The 21,579-nt window shown below is 37.4% G+C and overlaps 1 protein-coding gene across 1 annotated transcript in view; it reads right to left on the bottom strand.

Moving 5' to 3' along the window:
- TASP1 (taspase, threonine aspartase, 1) overlaps positions 1-18,751 on the bottom strand; it is a gene marked incomplete at its 3' end in the record, with an annotated part of 38,248 nt that extends 19,497 nt beyond the window's left edge. Inside the window, exons 1-5 of the mRNA XM_009877088.1 lie at positions 18,533-18,751; positions 16,683-16,750; positions 14,848-14,916; positions 6,511-6,631; positions 5,020-5,104 (exon numbers count right to left, since the gene is read on the bottom strand). Coding sequence (XP_009875390.1) covers positions 5,020-5,104; positions 6,511-6,631; positions 14,848-14,916; positions 16,683-16,750; positions 18,533-18,677 — 488 coding nt within the window. The remainder of the gene's footprint in view (positions 1-5,019; positions 5,105-6,510; positions 6,632-14,847; positions 14,917-16,682; positions 16,751-18,532) is intronic.
- Between the last annotated feature and the right edge of the window lie 2,828 nt (positions 18,752-21,579).

Genomic DNA, 21,579 nt, shown 5'->3' with positions numbered 1-21,579 from the left:
GAGGTGGGGGGGGGGGGGGGGCAGAAAGCAAGCCTCAATTATCTGCACTGCTTCCCCTTCCCCTTAAAGAAATTCACTGAAAAGGGGTTGGAGTAAGTAGTTGGAAATCACACATTTTCAGAAAGCTGCTGCACAACAGTACCAACAACACCACGCTAAAGGACAACTATTTCCAATCTTATCTCCCCTGTTTGAATTAAGAATAACACAACTCCCTAATCACCAGGAGTAAAGACTGAGGATTTACAGCAACTTCAAGAAACATTATGGAAATACTAGACTTATAAATCAGGTTAAAGAAGTAATTTCAGCTACAAAGTAGTCCCTGGGGCTATCTAGAACTAGTTTCTGAGAATGCTATTGATACAGCAAGTTTGTTGGCATTAGTGCTGTTGGAAGTTTTCTTGACAATGCTGTATCTGACACTTGCAACTTCCAGTACATAGTATTTTGAGGTCATGCTTTCCGTCTTTGCTATGACTTAACCAATACAAGAGGTGTGTCCATTCTTTCATTACAAAAGTATCCCAAAAAAATTATCCAGATGAGAATTTGAATTGTTAAATACATATTTCTTACCATTGTCAGTGCAGCTCCAGATAAACATTGCTCATGTTGCAAGATATTGTAGAATAAGTTACTGGTTATTTCAGGAGAACTCGAGCATCTCGAGCTAGTGCTCAAGAAACAACCTGTCACTTTCATTAAACAAAAGAGAGAACTGCAAATTGTAGCCAAACCTAATTAAGTAGTATTCTCCACTGACTAAGAGAAGAAATAGTTTTCTATCAACAATGCATTTTCAAGAAGTGAATTAGCACTTGCTGTTCACTAAAACAATTTACACAGAGAGCAAAGGTAGTTGAAGCGAGTACCAAGCTCAAATATCAGAAGTTTTATATACGGTAACTTCAACAGCACAGATGAGTCAGAAAGTGCATTTTACAAGCAATCTCACAATTGCCTATTTAAAACTTAAAACCACAGTAACGGTCACTATAAGAGGGCAAAAAAAGCACCCAAAAATGTCTCAAAACTGAAGTGATGTGACTTTCACTTCGCTCACAGCTGTATCTGTAACTCTAGATAACTCTGGCTGTCCTCTCCCAGTCTTTTCCAGTTCTGGTCCCAAAGAACAGTTAGAACGAAGCAGACGTCTAACTGAGGACCCGTAACACCACAGAGATCATCCACTTCTTTTAAACTTTTCAGTTTAGATGTCTTGAAAGGACAGCATAAACAAAAAAAAAGGTAAAATAAACAGTTTTTGTTGCCTGTACTACCTCTACTGCATCTCCTATAAATTGATACAGAATTTGTTAGTAAAAGACTCCTACTGGACACACAGCATGAACTCAGTACTGCAGGTAGCCCAGTAAGTATCAGCTAAATACAACTAAATGGTCTTTACAAGCCCTCGAAATCATGTTCTGTGATCCTGTTCAACACGCAGCCACCCACACCATTGTACCAGCCACAGTGACCGGGTGGGAACCAGCAGTCTGGCACTTGGCAACTGCTTTAATTGCCACTAGAATCACCCATGTAGCCATGTAGAAAAGCTGCAGCAGGCAAGAATGAACAGGGCAATAGTTAAGATGACATAAACCCAAAACTTCCTCTCAACAGCTACCACTAAGCTTGATTCATTGGGTAGAGGGAAATAGGGAATAAAGCCAGTGGGCTCTAGAAAGCAGCCAAAATCCCACCGAGTTTCAAAAGTCTCCAGGCTAATTCGAAATACAGCTTTCCAAAGGGGGGAAAAACTCAAAACAAAGGATGAATGAGTTTGTGCTCTGCTACACTGAAAGTTGGCTCTGCACAAAGAAGATAAGATCTTTCTTGCAAATATATCAAACGAAGAGCAGTCTGCAGTTGGTAAAAGCTCAGAACACACACAAGACAAAAACACCCTCCCAGCAAGGAACTGACGCTTTCCAGTTCCAAGCCAACGAGATCATATTAACAGAAAAAGCAAGTAAAGGTCTCTAAAGTGGTCTCTTTAGGCAATTTTCTTCAAGAATATGGTTACCCTGACGCTATTTGCTCCAAAGAGGACCATTTCACATGGGCTGTAGTGAAACAGGCAACACAAAGCTACACACAGGTGGAAGAAGGAGGTTAGGTTTGTTAAAGATGGTCACGGCAATCCTGAATGTAATAAATTCACTTTGTAATATTTACTGTAAAAAGCAGCAATCACTATGAAATCACTGTTATAAAGAAATTGTTCTGAAGAAATACAGAACAGAGAGAAATGGTGGTGCAAGTCATCGCTTTAGGCATGCTCTTGACTGGGCACTCCCTACAAGTTACACAGCGTAGATACCCTACCTACAGAACTGTAAAACTGCGTAAAGCAATTACAAATCCCTGTATACCCAGAGGAAAAGAAAAAAGAAAAAAAACAACAAAACAAACAAAAAACCCCTCAGAGATTCTTCCCTAGATAGGTTACTCTATAGGTGATCCTGCTCTGGCAGGGCAGTTGGACTAGATGATCTCTAGCTGTCCCTTCCAACCCCTAATATTCTATGATTCTATTAATGCTGAAAAAGGGATACAGACACGAACTTAGGTGTAATGCTAAGTAGTTCTAAGAAATAAAGCATTTAGGTGCATTTGCACCATCCTGCAACTCTTACGTATCTGCACTTAATAGAAAACAGATGTAAATAAGCCTTTTCCTTAAGGTCAAGGTTTCAGTCTAAGAAATAGAATAACTTCAAACATTATTATTAAACATCTAATCCATTATTCTGTGACCAAAGACTACTTCCAAACATCCATCCAATATGTAACTATGCAATTATAACAGTGTTTTCTTTTGGTAAAATTATACAATGAACAGGAATATCTTATATGCTAATAGGTAACATTTACAAGTTCTGTATTTTCTGTTCCTGCATACATAGGCAGAGAAAATCCAACATCAAGCTGAATAAAATATGGCAGAGATATAAAGGCTTTACAAGTTTCAACAGATCCACTCATGCACTCAGGGATTCTAAATTTAAACTTCTAAAATTTTAACTTGGATAGTGGGATTCTGTGTTTTGAACAAGACAAGAAGATGCTGATCCAGAAAAACACACTCTACAGTGCAACTTACAACAAATTGGATACATCGGTTAAGAGACCTGACCACTCCTTCCCATTAAGTTTAAAACAGATCCACTCATGCACTCAGGGATTCTAAATTTAAACTTCTAAAATTTTAACTTGGATAGTGGGATTCTGTGTTTTGAACAAGACAAGAAGATGCTGATCCAGAAAAACACACTCTACAGTGCAACTTACAACAAATTGGTTAAGAGACCTGACCACTCCTTCCCAATAAGTTTAACATCTCAAAACAAATACATTCACATTCATCAGAATTTCTTCTACCGAAAATTAGCAAAGTACCATTTTAAATTGATTTTGAACTGTCACTATAAAACAGGTACTGAACTGGTCGCTTCCATATGTTCTTTTACAGACAAGAATCTCCCCTTTTACTAACTTCACAGTTTCTGAATTTTTCTTGCGTGGTCATATGCTAAACATTCTGGCCAAAAAAAACATTAAGCTCGCTTAGATCATGCTATAGGAACAGGTGCTACCACTAAGTTTCTTTAACAAGACAGGTGCTTAGGCTAAGCAGTATCTGGAAGATTCCCCAATGACACTATTTACCCATGAGAAACAAAATGAAACTTGTGTATCTTTACAAATAAAAACCAATTACTAAAATTCTGACACTTGGTAGGAATGCCAAAATACAGCTGCTCTCTTGTCATTTGACTACATATATTTCCAGCTTGTGCAGGAATATATTTCAGTCTGAAAACAAAGTGTCAGGCCAAACCCTGTCTGAAAGGCAAGGCATGAAATGGTCAGCAGTCATCACCTACAATGGATATGAGCTCGATAGTTCTGAACTTGAGACGCCCTGTATGTACAGGAGCATCTACCAAAGCACTTCTAAAGCACAACCCATAAAATCCCAAGCATATAGGTTATTCCGAGGGTAAATAATTTGCTCTAATAAAATACACGTTCAAAATCCAGAATGGGGAAAAAAGAAATGCAAATATGTATTAGGTGACTCAGGTCACCAACAACTGCACGATAAACTGTATGTGTTGGTTCCAAAGACAGTTTACCTTTTGCCTTGAGACTTTGAGCTCCCTTGTCTTTTTTTAAAGACATGTGTTAGCCAGGACTTTGCACAGCGTTTGAAAGACTTAGTCTTGTCCTTTGAGGGCAAGGGGATATAGTTTGTTTTCCATTCAGTTATTTTAAAAATAATAGCAACCAATTAATATGAACAATCATTCAAGTCCTCTACTTGTCAATTTAAACTGCTGATGAAAATATGATATTTTTAAGAGCAATCAATTCTGACACATTTCTTGGATTCTTTCCAAAATGATGCAATAATATTTTAAAATGTTACGCATTTAGTAATTACTTCTTCGATCTAGGTATTATACCCATCTCAATAAAGCAGCGCATGTTTTCATTGTTGTTGTAAATACTATTAAATCTATCTTGAAAATATTTCCCATTTTGGCTAAAAGAAGAGGAAGTTACTAAACACTACAGATTTCCACAAAACCGGGCAGTAAAGTAGGATTCTTTTATATACTTGTGAAAAACTACATTGCTTTTTTTCAAAGCTAGAGAGAAAGGCAGTAGAATTTCATTTTAATCTTGATACATTGAAGGATTTTTCAAAATGCTAAAGTAACAAATGTAACAATTCAGTACCATGTAACTGGAAATAATCAAACAGACTGAAATTAATACAAAATGATGTTGCCATCTATTCACAACACTTCACTCTATCTGCAGCTTCATCAAGTGCACAAGATGTTTCAAGATCAGAGAACAAACTTTATCTTCTTTTTAAAGGCACGCTATCACTGGTATGTAAAACAGCACCAGCCTTCTTGGGATAAGATACAACTTTCAAATATTGCATGCAGCAGAGACGAAAGACCAGAGTAAAGTCAAGCAGAACAAAGCAATTACCAAGGTGGAATTCTGCCAGCAGAGAGTTTTCCCTTCTGCCCTTCACACAACAATCTATTTGCAACTGAAACTGGGTTCTTGATTCCTGAAAAGAAAAATTAGCAAAAAGAATGGGAACAAAATATTAAAATATTTTTCCACATAGCATCGTAGTGTTCATTTTGGCAATGGAAGTCAGTTTCATTTCCACAGCTTTGCCAAGTCATTAAGAAACACCTTATGTTATGTTTCATTTCAATAACTTTATTAGATTTCCCTTCACGTGCCCTATCAGTAGTGACAAAGTCTTCTAATCAATACTTTCCCCCATCTTTTGGGGTTTTTTGTTGGGTTTTTTTTAGGATATATATTAGGAGTGCCACTGTACCACAGAAATCTCGAAATAAATCTACGGTATTCTACAAGCCCAAAATGTTTTATGAGCACTAATTTTTCAAGATGGTAAGAGCTTTCATTTGGATCTATTTGGCCAGAACACAGATTACAGGATTCAGGCTTAGCTTTCCCTCCCTCATTTCTTCCTTCCCCAAAGGACACATTGCATAACAAACAAGCCTTGACACACTTTATTTTACTATTTATTTTAGATTTATATCTACATGAGGAAGTTATTACCACGATTTAGAACTATTCTAGGATAAAGAACAAAGCTTGAAACAGTGTCAGAAAAGCTATTCAGAAGTAACAGTTAGGGCTGTTCAATGTACTTATGACAAAACCTCAACAATCCTTCCTGGGGACTGTATACCTATATTTGTTTTGTACTGAAAGCTAAAACCAAAAAAAGAGATGCACATTAGTTCTCAGATTAAATAAGTCCCATATGCAAATGTATCTAAATTTACAAGAGTAATACACAAAATGAGTCCAAATCGACAGCGTACAGAAACGTTACATCCCAAGCAAAGAGCTTGATAAATTAGCAGCTGTATCCATTCTCAAAAGTACACGAGGCACTTCAGTTTGGAGGCCAGCACCCCGCACAGCCTTCTGACACTACCAAGGAAACTTTGGTCCCGTAGGATCCTAATTTCACCATCTTAACTGAGAGACCAAAATCTCAATTGACCTTATGACAGAATTATATACCAGTCAGTTCCTGGAGGAGATCGACGACAAAATCAAATATAAAGCCTAATTTAAAGGCTTGTAATCTTTCTTCTACTAACGGCATTTTATAATAAAGTTATTCTATGAACTTATCTTAGCAAACTCGCTCCCACTGTGAATGCTGTACAGTATCATACAATTGTTCTGCATCAAAGGATTATCAGTGAACTAATAAGACAATGTTAGACAAAGCAAATCAACACAAACCACAAAACAGTATCTTCAGGGAGCAGCAATGCCACCTCCTTTTTTTAAAGGAGGCAGAATTTATTTTAATGGGACAGTATTTACAATGTCTCCCCTCTCCAAAAAAGAAAAAAAAAACAAACTGATCTCTGCATATAAAACAGTAGTTAGTTTTATAATACATAGTTAACATACCACTCAGTGCTCCAACTGCTCCAAAATTTAATGATTTTCCATCCATTATACTGGCATCACATTCTATCTCACCCAGAAGGTTTAGGTTAGACCCCAATCCTGCATTTGTAAAAGGAGAGTCCTAAAAATAAGAACAAAACACTATAAGGCCATATCCGTAACAGACTAGACCAAAACTTTTGTGTATGATGTCACTGATCTTAGCACAGTCAACTTTCTTATTCTACTAGTTTAATCTTCCACAACAAAAACTTGAACAGGGCATCTCAAATTACTATAAAGGACACCTTACACCCTTTATAGGGTGTGACAGGCCTCAAGTCTAATAATGTGCCAATATGAAAACCAATGACCCAACAATTTAACATCATCATTTACATGCGAGCAAAAGTTTTACAACATGAGTGAAAACCTCTCCCTCTCCCAAAATACTCACTTCATTCGGTCCCTAAGCCATCACATAACATCTAAATAACATCTAAGAACCAGTCTACCAGACCACAGTCTACCTCTGAAACTCCTAAAACATTACACAGCAGCAAAAAAGAACGGTACCTTTCCCCAATGTTCTAAGCCTGCGATTGCAGCACTGCATGCACAAATAAAGCATCAGCAACAATTCACTTTGCAAATTTTCTATTTGATCATTAACATAAGGACAGAGACTACTGCAGTCTGGAAGTATCTTAAACAAAAAACAATATGTATTTCATAGAAAGCACGGGACAACATTTAGTAAACTAATGAAAAACCTAACTCCTCTTTTATTAGCATCTTCCGTAGCATTTTGCAAACTCAAACTTCTCAAACAAGAAATTTTGGGTGCTAGAATTAAAACCACCCACTTTTGCTCCTTCATTTCACCAGAGCATCCCCACATCTTTAAAACCACAAAATTTCGAAGTGGAACCGTTCAGGAGTCTCACCACCAGTTCAAGACAGTTTCCTCCCAGATGCAAGCACAAAATGAGTACAGGGCAAAGAAAGGTAACAGCCCCAAACAGTAAAATCTCTGAGACGCTGCGTGCTTTTGGAGTTTCAGATCTGTTTTTATTATAACAGTGTCACAGCTTGATGCAAGAAAGAAAAATGTTTGTCAAGCCCACAAATGAACACGGCAATGAAATTAGATGGTCATACTTTTACAGTATGTGTAATAAAAGATGAATCAGGAAACAAAATACTGGAAACAGCTCTGTCTCAAATGTTAAGTGAACTAGTTTTTTTCTGTACATACTAATTTGCAATGAATAAAAGGAAGCAAAAGAAAGAGACAGCAGACAGAAATGAAAAATAAATTTGATGTAAGTCAGCTAACTTATGTTAACTTCCAAATGAGCAAGTAGTGAGTACATTCAAAACCTGTTTTGCAAGATGTTGATTCTAGTTTACAGAGATAGCGTTCTTAGTGTCTGAGTCACCAAAATGCTACTTCCTGAAGAATCATGAATATATAAAACATGAGCATGAAACAGACTGTAATCCTCCCATGTTCATTTTATACTACCCATCTTTATTTTCTGCTTTTTCCTTCACATCCAACAAGAAGCACAATACTTTATTCTATGCTGTTTTATCCTACACCACAATAGATCTTCAAATACACTGCATATATTGTGGTGTTCATTTTGACAGTTATGCCTCACAGCAAATAAGTAAATGTAAAATATTTCAGGTTAATGAAACATTTCCTGTTTAGTGCACAGGGAATAAGTTGCCCTAGAAGGGTGGGAATATGATTTCTAAAAGCGTACCAAGGTGATAGCCTTGAAAAGGTGGAAGACTGCAGAGCAGCTGCTGGCATAACCAACTTCATTGCTTCCCAGGCTGTATGAATACCATGAAAATTAAGTCAGGGAAGTTTAGAGCAAAAAGAGCAGAGACGTGATTGGAAGGAATCTGAATGCAAAGAGTGAGAGATACTTGGAGGACAAAGTAAAAGCAGGAACGCGTTAGGTTGAACAGTGTTTACTCCTGGGGCTGTACAAGTTCCTTGCCCACAGGTAATCAAAGCACATCAACCTGCAAGGCTGGAGACAAATTTCTAATATTCGCTCAGTACATTAGATTCAAAAACATCAGCAAAGAGGAAGAATTTTGTGCTCTACAAATTTGTCACTGCCATAGAACAAAGACAGTTGTTTTCTTAAGAGCAGATGTCATAGTCAAATAAAGGGAGTAAGAAGGGCCCATCAGAAGTCCTAGTAACATCATTTAGAATACTTCTGCAGTCGAGACACAAAGCTCTCTACTGCCTGATGAAAATAAAAGACAGTAGGGAAAAAATACAGGACACAGAGTGGCACTAGTTCCCCTTTTTCCTAAAAATCTAGATGTGCTTGATGCTTTGGCATAACACCTTCACCAGTGCAACACTAAGGATGCGCCACGAGATAACTTACTCAGAGGATCTCAAGACAAAGGGTATGCCACCTGTTTTTAACTACAGAATATTTATGAGAAGACTAGAGATTATTCAACAAATAAAAACTCTACACTAAGTAAATTATAGATGCCTCTTTGCAGTGTAGCCCTTTCATTTTAGGACTCAGAAGGAATCTTACCAGGACAATCAGTCACAACATAAGTAACTTCTCAGGTGAAAAAGAAATAAAGTCTGAATTCCAAGCACCTCTTCTAAATTTCTACAGAGCCTTACTTAGCTCTACAATCAGATTGCACTCAATTAAGAAGATGGTTTCAGAATTGCCAAGAGGAAGGTGGTTGCTTTAACTTCACAGACCTGAAAGAGGATCTGATAACAGCTTTAGACTGTGCAGGAACTGGGTGTGAACACATGGAAGTTTTGATCCCTACCTGAGTTATCTCTGAGATAAGATATAAAGCCTCTGAAATGAGGTAGGGAAAAATCTTTGTAAAAAAAATGGAAATAGAAATTCATATCTACTTCTATGAAGAGGCAAGGACATGAAATACACCACATAAACACACCTCTTTTTGAAAACAACAGTCTCTGCAAAGCTGGACCAAAAGATTTCAAGGCTCTGATACACAAATGGATTTCACAACAGCTTGTGAAAATTAAGTTGTATCTTGAAATGAAAATTCAAAACCTTCAAGGGATGCAGAACCATTATTAAAACAGAAGCTTGTATGCTTTCAGTTGGGGAAGAAAAACTGAGCTAACTGAAGCAGTCTCTTCACACCCTTGGACAAAACAACGCAGTACTAGCACTGCAGGAACAACACGATTGCCATCAGATGGAGAAAAACCCAGTCAAGGCATGGGCCCAGGAGGAGGGAAGAGGGGAAAGGAGGAAAAGGAATATACTTTTATTTAAAAATACAAGCAGAGATTAGCCTTTATATCTCTAAGGACGCTGAAAAGAGACAAGCGAGCAAACCAAGCATCAGCTTTATATGTTAACAGCAAGCCCTACTAATACAGGAAAATAAAAAAAAAGAGGGAAAATACAAATAGCTATTCATAGCATTTTAACAAAACATAAGCTTTCAATTATATGAGAAATACTAGACTACCTGGCTATTACTCCACCACTGAAGTGTCTCTAACATACAGCCTGTAAGTACAAACCTGTAGCAAAGGAGATAATACAAAGGTTTAAGATAAGAAACGAGATTTTTTTTTTTCCCAAGTTACCTATCACATAAAATACTCTCAAGCTATCAAGTGTATTATTTTTATTTTTAGAATCCTTTTTACTTCAGGATATATTTATAAATGTTCTGGCAGCAAACACAGGCACGCTAAAGTTTCTAGCTGCGGTCTAAGTTGGAATCCGTGAAGAAGTTACTCAACACTGTAACACTAATAGTCCTGAATTATAACCAGGCAAATAGTCAAAATACTTTAATTTCAATAAGCATTAAAGAACATTTCATCCATCTTCAATACAGTTTTGGTCATGGTTTATTTGCAACTTTTAAGAAGGATTCAAAGTCTACAGGCATTTCTTTTTACACACTATAATTTTAAAATTGGTTTTCCTGTGGGAATTTAGTGACAATAACTAATTGTCTACAAGGATGAGTCATATTCCTTTCAATTACACCAACTAAAATGGTTTCAAAAACTACTTTTGTCATGGATTACTGTTAGGCACTCTGCTGTAAAACATCACAGTATTACTTTTAACTAGAATTAACAACTGCCAGCTCATTATCCCTTAAAAGTTCATCTATGATGACTGCCTTAACAAAATAAGGCTGCTGGCATTCTGCTTTCATTTTAAAAGATAACTCCTTGGGACTGAGACTGTATATTCAAAAGTCTTTATTACTATAAAACTAATAAACAAAATCAAATTAAAAACAAGAAACAAGCTCTTTCAGTGCAAAATTTTGCTGACAGCCACAAAAACCTACTGAGTATACCAACAGGTTCAAAATATCCTTTGCGTCGATGCACAACAACAAAGCGCAAAATAAATTGAGCAATTTCAGTAGCAAGAAAGTTGAAATCCAAAATGTGACATTCTCTTCCTCATCGATAATACTAACTTCAAATTTAAATTACATTCATGAAGAGCCCCCTGCTGAAGTCACATTAAAGAAACAGTGATTTACACAAGGTTATTAATAAACTTAGAAAAAGTTGGAAATCTTCATCATTCTTTAGAACAAACTTCTTGTCTCCAGTACCCGGAACGGTAAACTTTCTGAAGTGCTCTACAGTTAAAAAAAAAGAAAGCTTGAAATGGCAAACTGTTCTCACAGCAAACTACCAATACAATCAGTATGTGGTTTTGTTGAAAACTGCAAGTTTTAAGGGAGGAGTGTGAAGGGGGACCTTCCCTCTCTCCCCAAAAATGCTGCCCAAATCCCTGTGTGTTTCAAGAGAAACTCGGACTTGATACGGTGGCTGATAGCAAGAGTGCAAAAAGAAACGGTACCGCCATCATGTCTTGGCAGAAGCATACGGTGTAAATGATGAGTTTTACAAAACACCTTGTCTGGACCATTTTATCATCAAAAGCAGAAAAAGGTAACGTTCATTTGTTTCTCTGCAATGACAGAGTTGACAAACTGTGAAACGTAACTGCCTTTAATCAACTTATCAAATACAGCCGATGCTTAGGAAGACGAGCACAGTTATTTCAAGAGTATTCTGGGTCAGCTGCCCTTGTCACTTTGCAAAAGAAATCTGCCTTTTCTCTAGTTAACTATTAGCATTACTATCTTAATCACAGAACACTATTTCACTTGAGATTCATATAGTCCAATAAAGAAAGACTGTTCATTTTCTGTTTAGAGCAAAAAAAACCAACAAAAAACGGACAGCATACCACAAGCAAACTGTCAGCTTGCTCATAAAAGATCAAGAGCAAGTCTCGCGCCTCAACAAGTCTTTGAAGTGATGCCTCTTGGATTAGCTGAAATTCCATGTAATAGGAGTTGTGTAATTGAGTGGAACCGAGGAAGAAAATTCATCTTTTGTGACACTTCCACGAACAGATATTTATGTCTTGCAAAAACCATAGATTTTCGGAATACAGCATTATGAGTCCTAGAGAACTGTAAAAGTGACTAAATATTTCACATAAACTCACAGCAATGTGTTCTACAGCAATCAAAATACCAAGGAGTTACAAATAGTACTTCATCATGGAATCTGTTATCACACTACACAAACTTCTGTTTTCTGTATCATAATCTGTATTAGTGGCATACTTAAAAAACATCTTTTTCATACAGGTTTTCACTTCGTATTTGCCAACTCAAAACGGTAAAGTACTTTACAAAAAGCCAATGCTTTTTCTTGCACAAACAAAAGAGTAGCGATAGCTCATTAGAGCTACTGTCAACACACAAACTTAAATTTCTTACCCCTGAAGTTTTGTAACTATGAGAAAAAACTATTCTGTTTGGTTTGCTCACGTGCAGTTTTCCGTTTTCTATAGAGCGATAGGAAAAACATCAGAATTAGATGCAGCTACAGAAATGACAGAGGTGTCTGGAGGCGGAGTACAGAATGAGGTAGGGGTAGATACAAACCTTTCAACATTTTGAAAGCTGACAGTCTAACACTGCACAATTTCCCAGACCAGATCAAAAAAACTGACACTGCAAACCACACCTGCTTTGGGTAGACATTTAATTTTTCCTCAACATAACTGCGCAGCTACGTACTTGAATTTAAAAGAAGCGCAAATCCCAAACCCAATATTCTTTGTCTCAGCAACAGAAGGAAAAACCTACAGTTAAGAGGTTATATATATCACCGAATGAAAAAATGAAAGCAAATAATTACTTTAATGACCTGAACAAAATAATGTTTAATGTTAAAAACAGGGAGAAGGGAAAGAACGGGTTTTATGCAACAGTATGCATAAAAATATTACCTAGAACAATTACAAAACCAGAAAGTGGATCAATGGCAGGCATCACCACAATAGTAGCAAGACAGATAAGGCTAAAAACGTAGCTGATTGGAGCATAATAAGATTTTTATTTCATCTCAAAGCCATAACTTTCCACACAGTGTCACTTCAGACTAAAAGAAGTCTCTTGGGGATAAAAAAAACAGACAAAAAGTTTACCCCAGGCACAGTTGCAAAGAGATATATAACCGTTAGGTTAATCTTCCTAAAATATCTTTTCTTCTGTGCAGCTCAGGAACACACCAAAAATCACAAAACAAAGCAAATTTTATTTTATTTTTTTCCACTGAGGAGGGAACTAACACACAAACTAAACTTGGGGAGTAACAGCAGCCTCGGTTAGTTTATGGAAGTGCATTATAAATAATCCCATTAGGGATGTTCCTTTTTTTGTCACACAGCTATATTCTGATGGCTAAGATAACACATGAAAGCATATTTGAACAGCTCAGTGGAGACCAGAAGTGCTGTTTAAGGCCAGGAAGCTTGCCAAGGTAAAAGTACGACAGAAGTCTTGGCTCCCAGGCAGCATGTCTAACACATCCTAAGGTACATACTGCCTGCCTTACGCTAATACTATCAAGTATGTTAATTAACACTTTCCTAACGTGTGTGTAAGCAAATCCACCGCTAATCCTTTCCGAATACTACTATAAATTCCAAACGCAGGAAATTATTTTTACAGCACAACACTTACCTTGCCTTCCTGCTTTACTAATGGAGAGGAAAAGGCAATTACTCCTTACAGGAGAAGAGGAATCCCTGTTTCAATCATTACTGTCATGAGGGATTAGTAGACCTGGGACAATAACCAAATTGCCTCATATATATCCCAGAGATTCTTTCAGCTTCACTCTCTTCTACATTATTTCCTAGAAACCCTTCACTGAAGTCAGATGCTATAAAAATCTCACCACCCCAGTAAGATACTTCTCAAAAAATCTCACAAAGAGCTGCTCATCTCTTTACGATTATGGAGACTTTCTATCTTAACTAACAAAAACTATTCTGAAATAAAAACATTACTTGTCCTATTTTCCTATATATATTTTATAATAAAAATCGGAAAAAAAAAAAACATTATCTTACACTGAAGTCACATTTCTCTGAACAGCCTGCTTCTAGTCTCTTATCTTCTCAGAGATAATACAGACACAAAGCAAAAAATGTAAGAAAAAAAAGCCTTGGGGAATTGCATTAATTTAAATGCACAGTAGAAGTATGTTGTGGGACAAGTAAGAACTTCAAATTCCTCCCTCATTCTCACAAAGTCCCTTAATTGGATGGAGAGACAAGCAGTACTAAATTTACGCAATCACTTTTGTGGAATTATCCCAAGGAACCGAAAAAGGTATGAATAACGCAACCCAAGAAAACATATTCAGTTACCTCAATATAATTCCTACATGAGTGTTAACAGAACTGCTAAAGGCTAACTACACATAAAATCCATATATACATATAAAATACATATAATTATGGATCATAATTTCAGGAAGTGAAACATAACTTAGTGTGAGATATTAATCCAAACAAAAGGAATGAGGACTTATCCCAGACCTAGAATTTCTAGTTAACTTGTGACCAGTAACATTTTTTTCACTCCCTAAGCAGCAGAGCCAGTACAGTCTGCCTGTAGTTTGGTAAGTCAGAAATAAAGTTCCCTACAAAGTTTACAATAAGTCTTTAATGACTGTACTTATTCTTGAAGGTTAAAGACCATCTGATGAGACATACCTAAGATGATAATCAAATTGCACCAACTAGACAACGTGTATTCAGTTTGCATTTTTGGAAAGTCTTTAAATAAATATAACCCAAACTATAGTGGAAAAGCAGAAGATAAAATTAATGTACGTAGCACAAAAATGGAAATCTCAGTAGGTTTCCCAGTTGAACAAGCACCTTCCTACTGAAAAATCTGGCAATGTAATGTACCCAAGAGACATGTTTACTACTAGTCAGAAACTCATACCTCTAATTCTATAAGTGCTGCAGTCACTGCATCTGTTGCAAGAGCACCAGCCTGTAGCTTTTCAATTGCCTGTAAAACAGAATTTTTAGTTATTCTAATATTGTGTGACTAAGCTTTACATTTTCCTAGTCCTGAACAAGATAAAACCTTCATCAAATTAGTTTAAAATGTAAGGGGACATGAAAGCAGGGAAATAGCCACTGTAAATAACCAGTTTGCGCCACATGAGAGCAGACCTAAAGGCTCTGAAATTGCAACGCTGCATTTAGTAGCGGATTCCTGCATGGTCAGATTTAATGTTTCAGTCAAGAAGTTTCTAATTCCCATTCAGTCCCCATGTGTTGCCTGATCTGATCGAGAGGTGGAGCCCCTGGCGGCAGGGAGGCTGGATTAAAGTGATCTCTAAGGTCCCTTCCAGCTTAGGCCATTCTATGATTCTATGATTCAACAAAAATCCCTAGCACCACATATTGCAATTCTCCTGAAACTGAACTGAACCTACAAGTAAGCTCATCTAAGAGACAAGACAATGTTATCTTCCAGCCATACATGCACACAAATGAACTTCTAGAGCCTAATATTGGAGACTTTATTGTAGGGGCCTAGAACAAAGAAGGAGACAATGTTTTCAGCAGGGCCTGTTACAATAAGACAAGGGGTACAATAAGAGTGGGTACATTTAGACTAGAAATAAGGACGAATTTTTTACAACGAGGGTGGCGAAACCCTGGAACAGGTTGCCCAGAAAGGTGGTAGAAGCCTCACCCTTGGAAACTTCCAAGGTCAGGCTGGACGGAGCTCTGAGCAATCTGACCTGGTTGAAGAAGTCCCTGCTCACTGCAGTGGGGTTGGACCAGATGGCCTCTAAAGGTCCCTTCCAGCCCAAACCATTATATGATTCTTAGTTCCATACTGGACAAGATATTACAGTCAGGTTTTCCTGGGGAACCCCAAAAAAACAACTATGGCTGCATCTTCAGTCGCAAGACAAACCCTTGACTGTTTGCTCTTCATACAGGTTATTGACGTAAGCTATCTAGCCTCAGGAACCAAACAGAATCTCAAAGTAGACTTAAATTCAATAGCAAGCAATCTTTTTTGACACATAATTAGCTGGAAAATGAAAACAACCAGGGCTAATGCACAACTTTAATGAAGCTAATGTGACATTTGGATGATTTCTGAGGCTTCTCATTACAAAATTAGATCGGTATTAGGATTCAGCAACAGAACTGTAAGATGAAGTGAAAATTATCAGAAGCCAACTCTGAGAGTCTTCTAAAAAGCCTGCCAAGGTCTCCAGTTGCTTCGCTCCAGAGAAAGCTAAACACATTAGAAATTTTGTTTTTTCAGCTTCTCATTCATCAGTTGACAGGACTCGCCAGTTTCAAAGCTAAGTTATTGGAGGAGATTAAAAGAATTCTAGAAATCTCTGCATCCACAGAGCAATGTGGATGCTAGAGTTCAAATAAATTCCAAAAAGAGTGGACTTTGATGAAAGAAAAATCCAGGCAACATATCTAGCTCCACAAACCCCAGAGCCTCAGGATGAGTGCTGGAAGCTGAAGGAATGCTCCGTGTACTCACTGTGACCTTCACCTGTTTCCCCACTGTTCCTTTGGTGCCTGCTATTTGTCACCACTGATAAGAACGTTGCTGCACCTCACAGCCACACACTCTGTGTCACGTTAACGGTCGCTGCTCCATTTTTACTCTAGAAATACGTACACCCAGAGTAGCTGAACCCAGATTTGCCCATTCTTACTGAAGGGACAGCACCACCAAATAAGTTTCTTATATATCCCCTACAAGAGTGCGGAGCTGATAAGACATACCTTCTGACAGGCTCTTTTGCACACATGCTTGTACTCTTTAGCTTTGGATTCGGAATGATAACCTGCACCTGCAATTAAGGCAAAAAGAAAAGAGATTATGCTACCTGTCAAACTACAGTCTATAGCTCACATAAAGAATTAAGATAAATGCAGCCTTCCTTATTCAGGATTACTTTGGTATTTCCTTTTTATATCAATGATTGACAATTTTATGCATTCCAACATTAAGTCAAATACCCTCAGTAAAACACAGGACACAGAGTAAGTATGCAGAATCACAGAAGTATAAATCTCAGCATCATACAGTCTGTTCCTGTAAAGTGTCTCCAAGAGATTCCAGTTTTGCCAATTCTTGAAGGATTTCCAGCATAGCTATTTTATTTATTGTCCATCATTGGGCAAAACCTTTGATTTGAAGTCAAAACTCCAATCTTCTTTTACTGCAGTTACCACTGTGTTCATCTTCTTATGTTTATGCTACATTTTCAGAACTCATTACTCCTGCTTTAGAAACAGGAGAGTCCCTGGAAATCAAGATCATACAAATCATTTCACCTTTTTCCTATTTTCAGTCTTTATGTCTATCCTGGTGCATCTAACCATTTTTTCTCTATTTTGTAGCCACTGTCTGCTTCCATAGCTGAAAAATTTATCAGCGCCCGCTATTCAACTAAACACAGCATCAGAAAAATAACAGACAAAATTGGCATGCTAATATTTAAATTCCATCTTCTTCTGTTTTTTGGGGGTTTGCACTTGAAAGAAGAGTGCTTGCATTTTTGTGCTCAACTTCCCTTTTCTCACCTCTAGAAATATTAGCTTTGAAAATCTCTAATAAAATAAGTTGTAATAATGTAGCAAAATAAAAAAGAATGTTAAGCAGAGTAATCCTGTAGAAGACAACATATTGAACAATTCTATTTGGTCTTAAAGCAGAATACCAAGACCATCAAATATGAACCCAGAATAAGTTCTATGAGGGTTTTTTTCTTTTTTTTTTAACTTCAGGATTTCATAAACCAAGCTGGTGGTTTTTTAGTATTTTAGGTGTCACAAGGCTACTTTGCTCAATTTCATCTCATTTCACCACACATATGATAAAAAAAAAATATAAAGCCAGATATAAGCATGACTAATATTTCCAGATTTATAATATTTATAAGGAACCTATTAGAAAAGAACGTGTTGAGCACGACACACACAGAATACGGAATCATAGAGTGGCCTAGGCTGGAACATAACATCATTTATGTATCACATTTGAGCAGGTGAGCTCTATAGTACATGTGGAAGAAATAAATAGTAACTCACCTGAATATGAATAATATAAAAAAAATAGACTTGGAGGAAAATATTTGAAAGGGGGAAAAAAAAAAAAGTAGTTTTGCAATAAATGGCTTAAGGAGGTTTTAAAAAGTCTGCACCAGATTGTCCTTAGGGAGAAGTCAGACAAAAAAACTGTCAGTAATGAACCAGCTTGCTTGATATTTTTGGAGTGTAAGGAAGTAGACTGGAAGATCTCTCGCGTTTTGTAGATTTCCCAAGCTTAGCAGCTAAGTGCAGAATTTGACATTTCATAACCAGTTAATTTAGGGATTTTGTTTGCGGTTCTCTTTGTCAAGGAGAAAAAAAGAATTTAGAATACCCTAAGACCTACAAATTCATTAATGATTTCCAAGATCCTCCAGCCAATGCAACTTCCAATCATACTCTGCTCTCCCAGATTGACACTCAAAGTTAACGTCACTTCACTAACATACTAGTAGTCCAAAGCCAATATAAAATTGTAGTTGATAATTAGTTTGCATGTGCTCTATTTCCATTCCAGCTGTTACACTTCTGCATCTTACCTGCATGGACAAGCACAAATCCCACTCGTTTCCCTCTTTGGGTTTGCTTTGCTTCGGGCTCTTTGACCAGCACTTTTACAGCTGTAACCTGAGATGATTTGGAAGGTAACACTTCTACTGAACTTATCCCCTTCTCCATGATCATAAATTAGGATCACCATCTTCTACTGGAAAAGAGCATCCTTCCATTCAAAAACAAACTCTGGAGAGGAATCATCCTAAAAGCAAATCACATACCTACGTTAGATACTGATTTCAAGAGCTGACTTTCACAAAAATTACTTCAGAAAGAACTTTTTCAAAAGAGGTTTGAAACAAGGAGTATGCTTCATGGAAGAAGGGCTTCTACGTGCTACATGTTCCCTAGCTAGGGACTTAAAATAACCAAAGTCCATGTTGCAAGTTGAAAGCAGTCTTTTTGTTACAATTTAACTGGAAGATAATAATTTTTCCAGACATTGTAGGGACTTGTTGATACAAGGCTTGCCCGTGACTGACAGAAAGCTGCTTTCCACGGTCTCCTTTAGTTCAACAATACAAATTTATATTTCTCCACCCATCATGCCTAACTAGTTTTTAATGATACTCCATATCCGTAATCTTTACACTTCTTAAAAGAGTCATTCCCTGCTTCTGTGGAAAGTCCTAAGCAGCACCGCAGCCGTGCTGGAAAAAGCTGAAAGACGGTATACGTACGGTTGCACGGCAGAATCTCAATCCTCAAACCACGAACTGACATCTGCCTGCGTGACTTTGTGTCTATAATTTATGCAGGGGATGCAGAATCCGTTCGTTAACACAAATTCAGTTGTCAAATAAGATGATGCAAATGTGCTCCAGAGAATTGTAGTACATGAGTAACATTTAAAAAATGCCATACCTTTTCCTTTCTTTTGCAGGAAACAGCTATTTAAGATCCTATAATGAACTCCTACTCTTCCATACTTTTTCATCCCTTACCCTTATTATTTACAGGGCCGGGGTGGGGGGGGAAATTAACTTTTTTATGGCAAAGTATTTCTAAAAACAAAATGCCAGTAAGCCTAAAACAGTGAAAGGAAGTTTGCCTAGATAAGTGTAAGGGCAGCTGCCATGATTTTTAATTAACTACAATGGGCTTAAGTCAATTACAAATAATTTAGTAACCCTATTTGGTTTTGATCTTAAGCCTTACGGTGTTTCTGGAAAGTTCATGCCAAAACTGTCAGTATTTTCCAGTACACAAAACAAAAACGTTCCCATGTTTAAGTACAAAACTATGTATTTTTCAGGACTCGTCACAAATTCACTGTATTTACATTGCTGCTCTTATCCACAGCCTAGTACACATTAATCCTGGCACTACACCACTTCCCTAATTCAGCAGGTAAAATTAAAAACAGAGACATCTTACATGTTGAATTAATTCAGGAAAAACATAGTGTTAATATATGAATGGAGAAAAACCTCTACAGCATATTAAGATACTCCAGAATAACATATTAACATACTTCAGTACGATGTCTATCAGTCCTACCACCTCAAAAAGGGCTGCTTGTAACCAAAGAATATTAAAAAGGGAATAGATGTGGAAAAAAATGAGACGTTTAGTACATAAGATTTAAACCACAGATTTTTACAAATGCTATATGGCTTACTCCAGTAACTAAATCCCACTCCATTTAAACAACCAAAACAATGCAAATGATATTTAGGAAGATGCAGCACTAGCACAGAACAGAAAAAACTTGCTGGTTTACCACAACCATTCTTTCAACAAGAAAAATTAACACCACTTTCTAGGAAGTTATTTACTCCCGATCATTTTTTCTTAGATGCTAAATCTATGGTTTTAAAATATAAATATTAATTCATTGTTATAATTACATATATTTATACAAAATGAAAGACCAATATAATAAATACACTCTACAGGGAGAAAAAGCATTTACGGACTACATCTGTATAACTCTTGCATAAACTTCAGAGTGAAAAATAAACTCCCAATCTCTGCATTTACTTCTTTTTTTGCCAATAATAATGAAGAAAGCTCCAGCAGCCACTGGTACAGGCATTGGTACACCACACGGAACATCATTACAGCAACAGGAGCATGACAAAAACGTAATTAAATTGACAGAGGAGCAAGTAAGGAACCTATATTCTTGTAGAAATGGAAAAAGTAACGTAGTGGTAGGGAACATAATGATGATCATAAATAGTTTTTGAAAATGAAAATACAGGTGCCACCAGTTAATAACCTAAGCCCAGAATGAAAACTCTTTGGTCTGAGAACATATTTATTTTTACTGGACAATCTATAGTCAACCCTTTTCAGTTTTCTCTGGTTCATAACGCTTCCTCCACATCAACTCAACATTGCCAAACTCCTTCCAACTCCAATGGTTCTTCAAATCCTTTCAAATCTACTTTACGAACCCACTGCTTCCACTATGAAAGCTGCTGTTGGACCCAAAATTCCCTTTCTAGCTTCTTCTAGGATTTATCTGTTCTCCTTCCTGGCTGTCATACATTCATCATTACTGATCCTAGTCCTTCTCGTCACACAGTTCCAGATCCGTACAGCTGCAGAAAAGTTGGGAGGAATACACTCTAGTCTGACTTCTGAAGAGCATGGATCATAGTGATTTTACCAAAGCAGCCCAGAGCATCGATTGCACTGAAAAAGAAACACTGAATCCTACATGGGCAGTCAGAAAAAATGTAAATAATTGCACACCTAGTATAGAAAAGAGTTGCTCAGCCTTTCCGTGTGCTTTCCACGGACCCCTCAGCTGCGCTGCCTCACCTGGCCCCAGATTCAAAGCTCTGCCTAAGGCCCAGGGCACCGAAAACAGCCCCACCGAGCAAACACACAGGCAGCAGAGGAAGGAGGGAGAGACGCGCACACCGATGTCTCTGCCTCCACACAGGCGACACGGAGGAGCTTGTTTTTAAGGAGCTCTCGGGTTCTGCAGTAACGAGGCCTGAGCAGGGGGAGGACGAAGAGCAACAGGGCGAGAGCAAAGGGCTCAAGCCAACGTTTCGGCAACCAAGAGGGACCAGCG

This window comes from Apaloderma vittatum, unplaced genomic scaffold, assembly GCF_000703405.1.
Source record: "Apaloderma vittatum isolate BGI_N311 unplaced genomic scaffold, ASM70340v1 scaffold2449, whole genome shotgun sequence".
NCBI classification, from domain to species: Eukaryota; Metazoa; Chordata; class Aves; order Trogoniformes; family Trogonidae; genus Apaloderma; species Apaloderma vittatum.
This window is presented reverse-complemented; position numbering and strand designations above follow the sequence as displayed.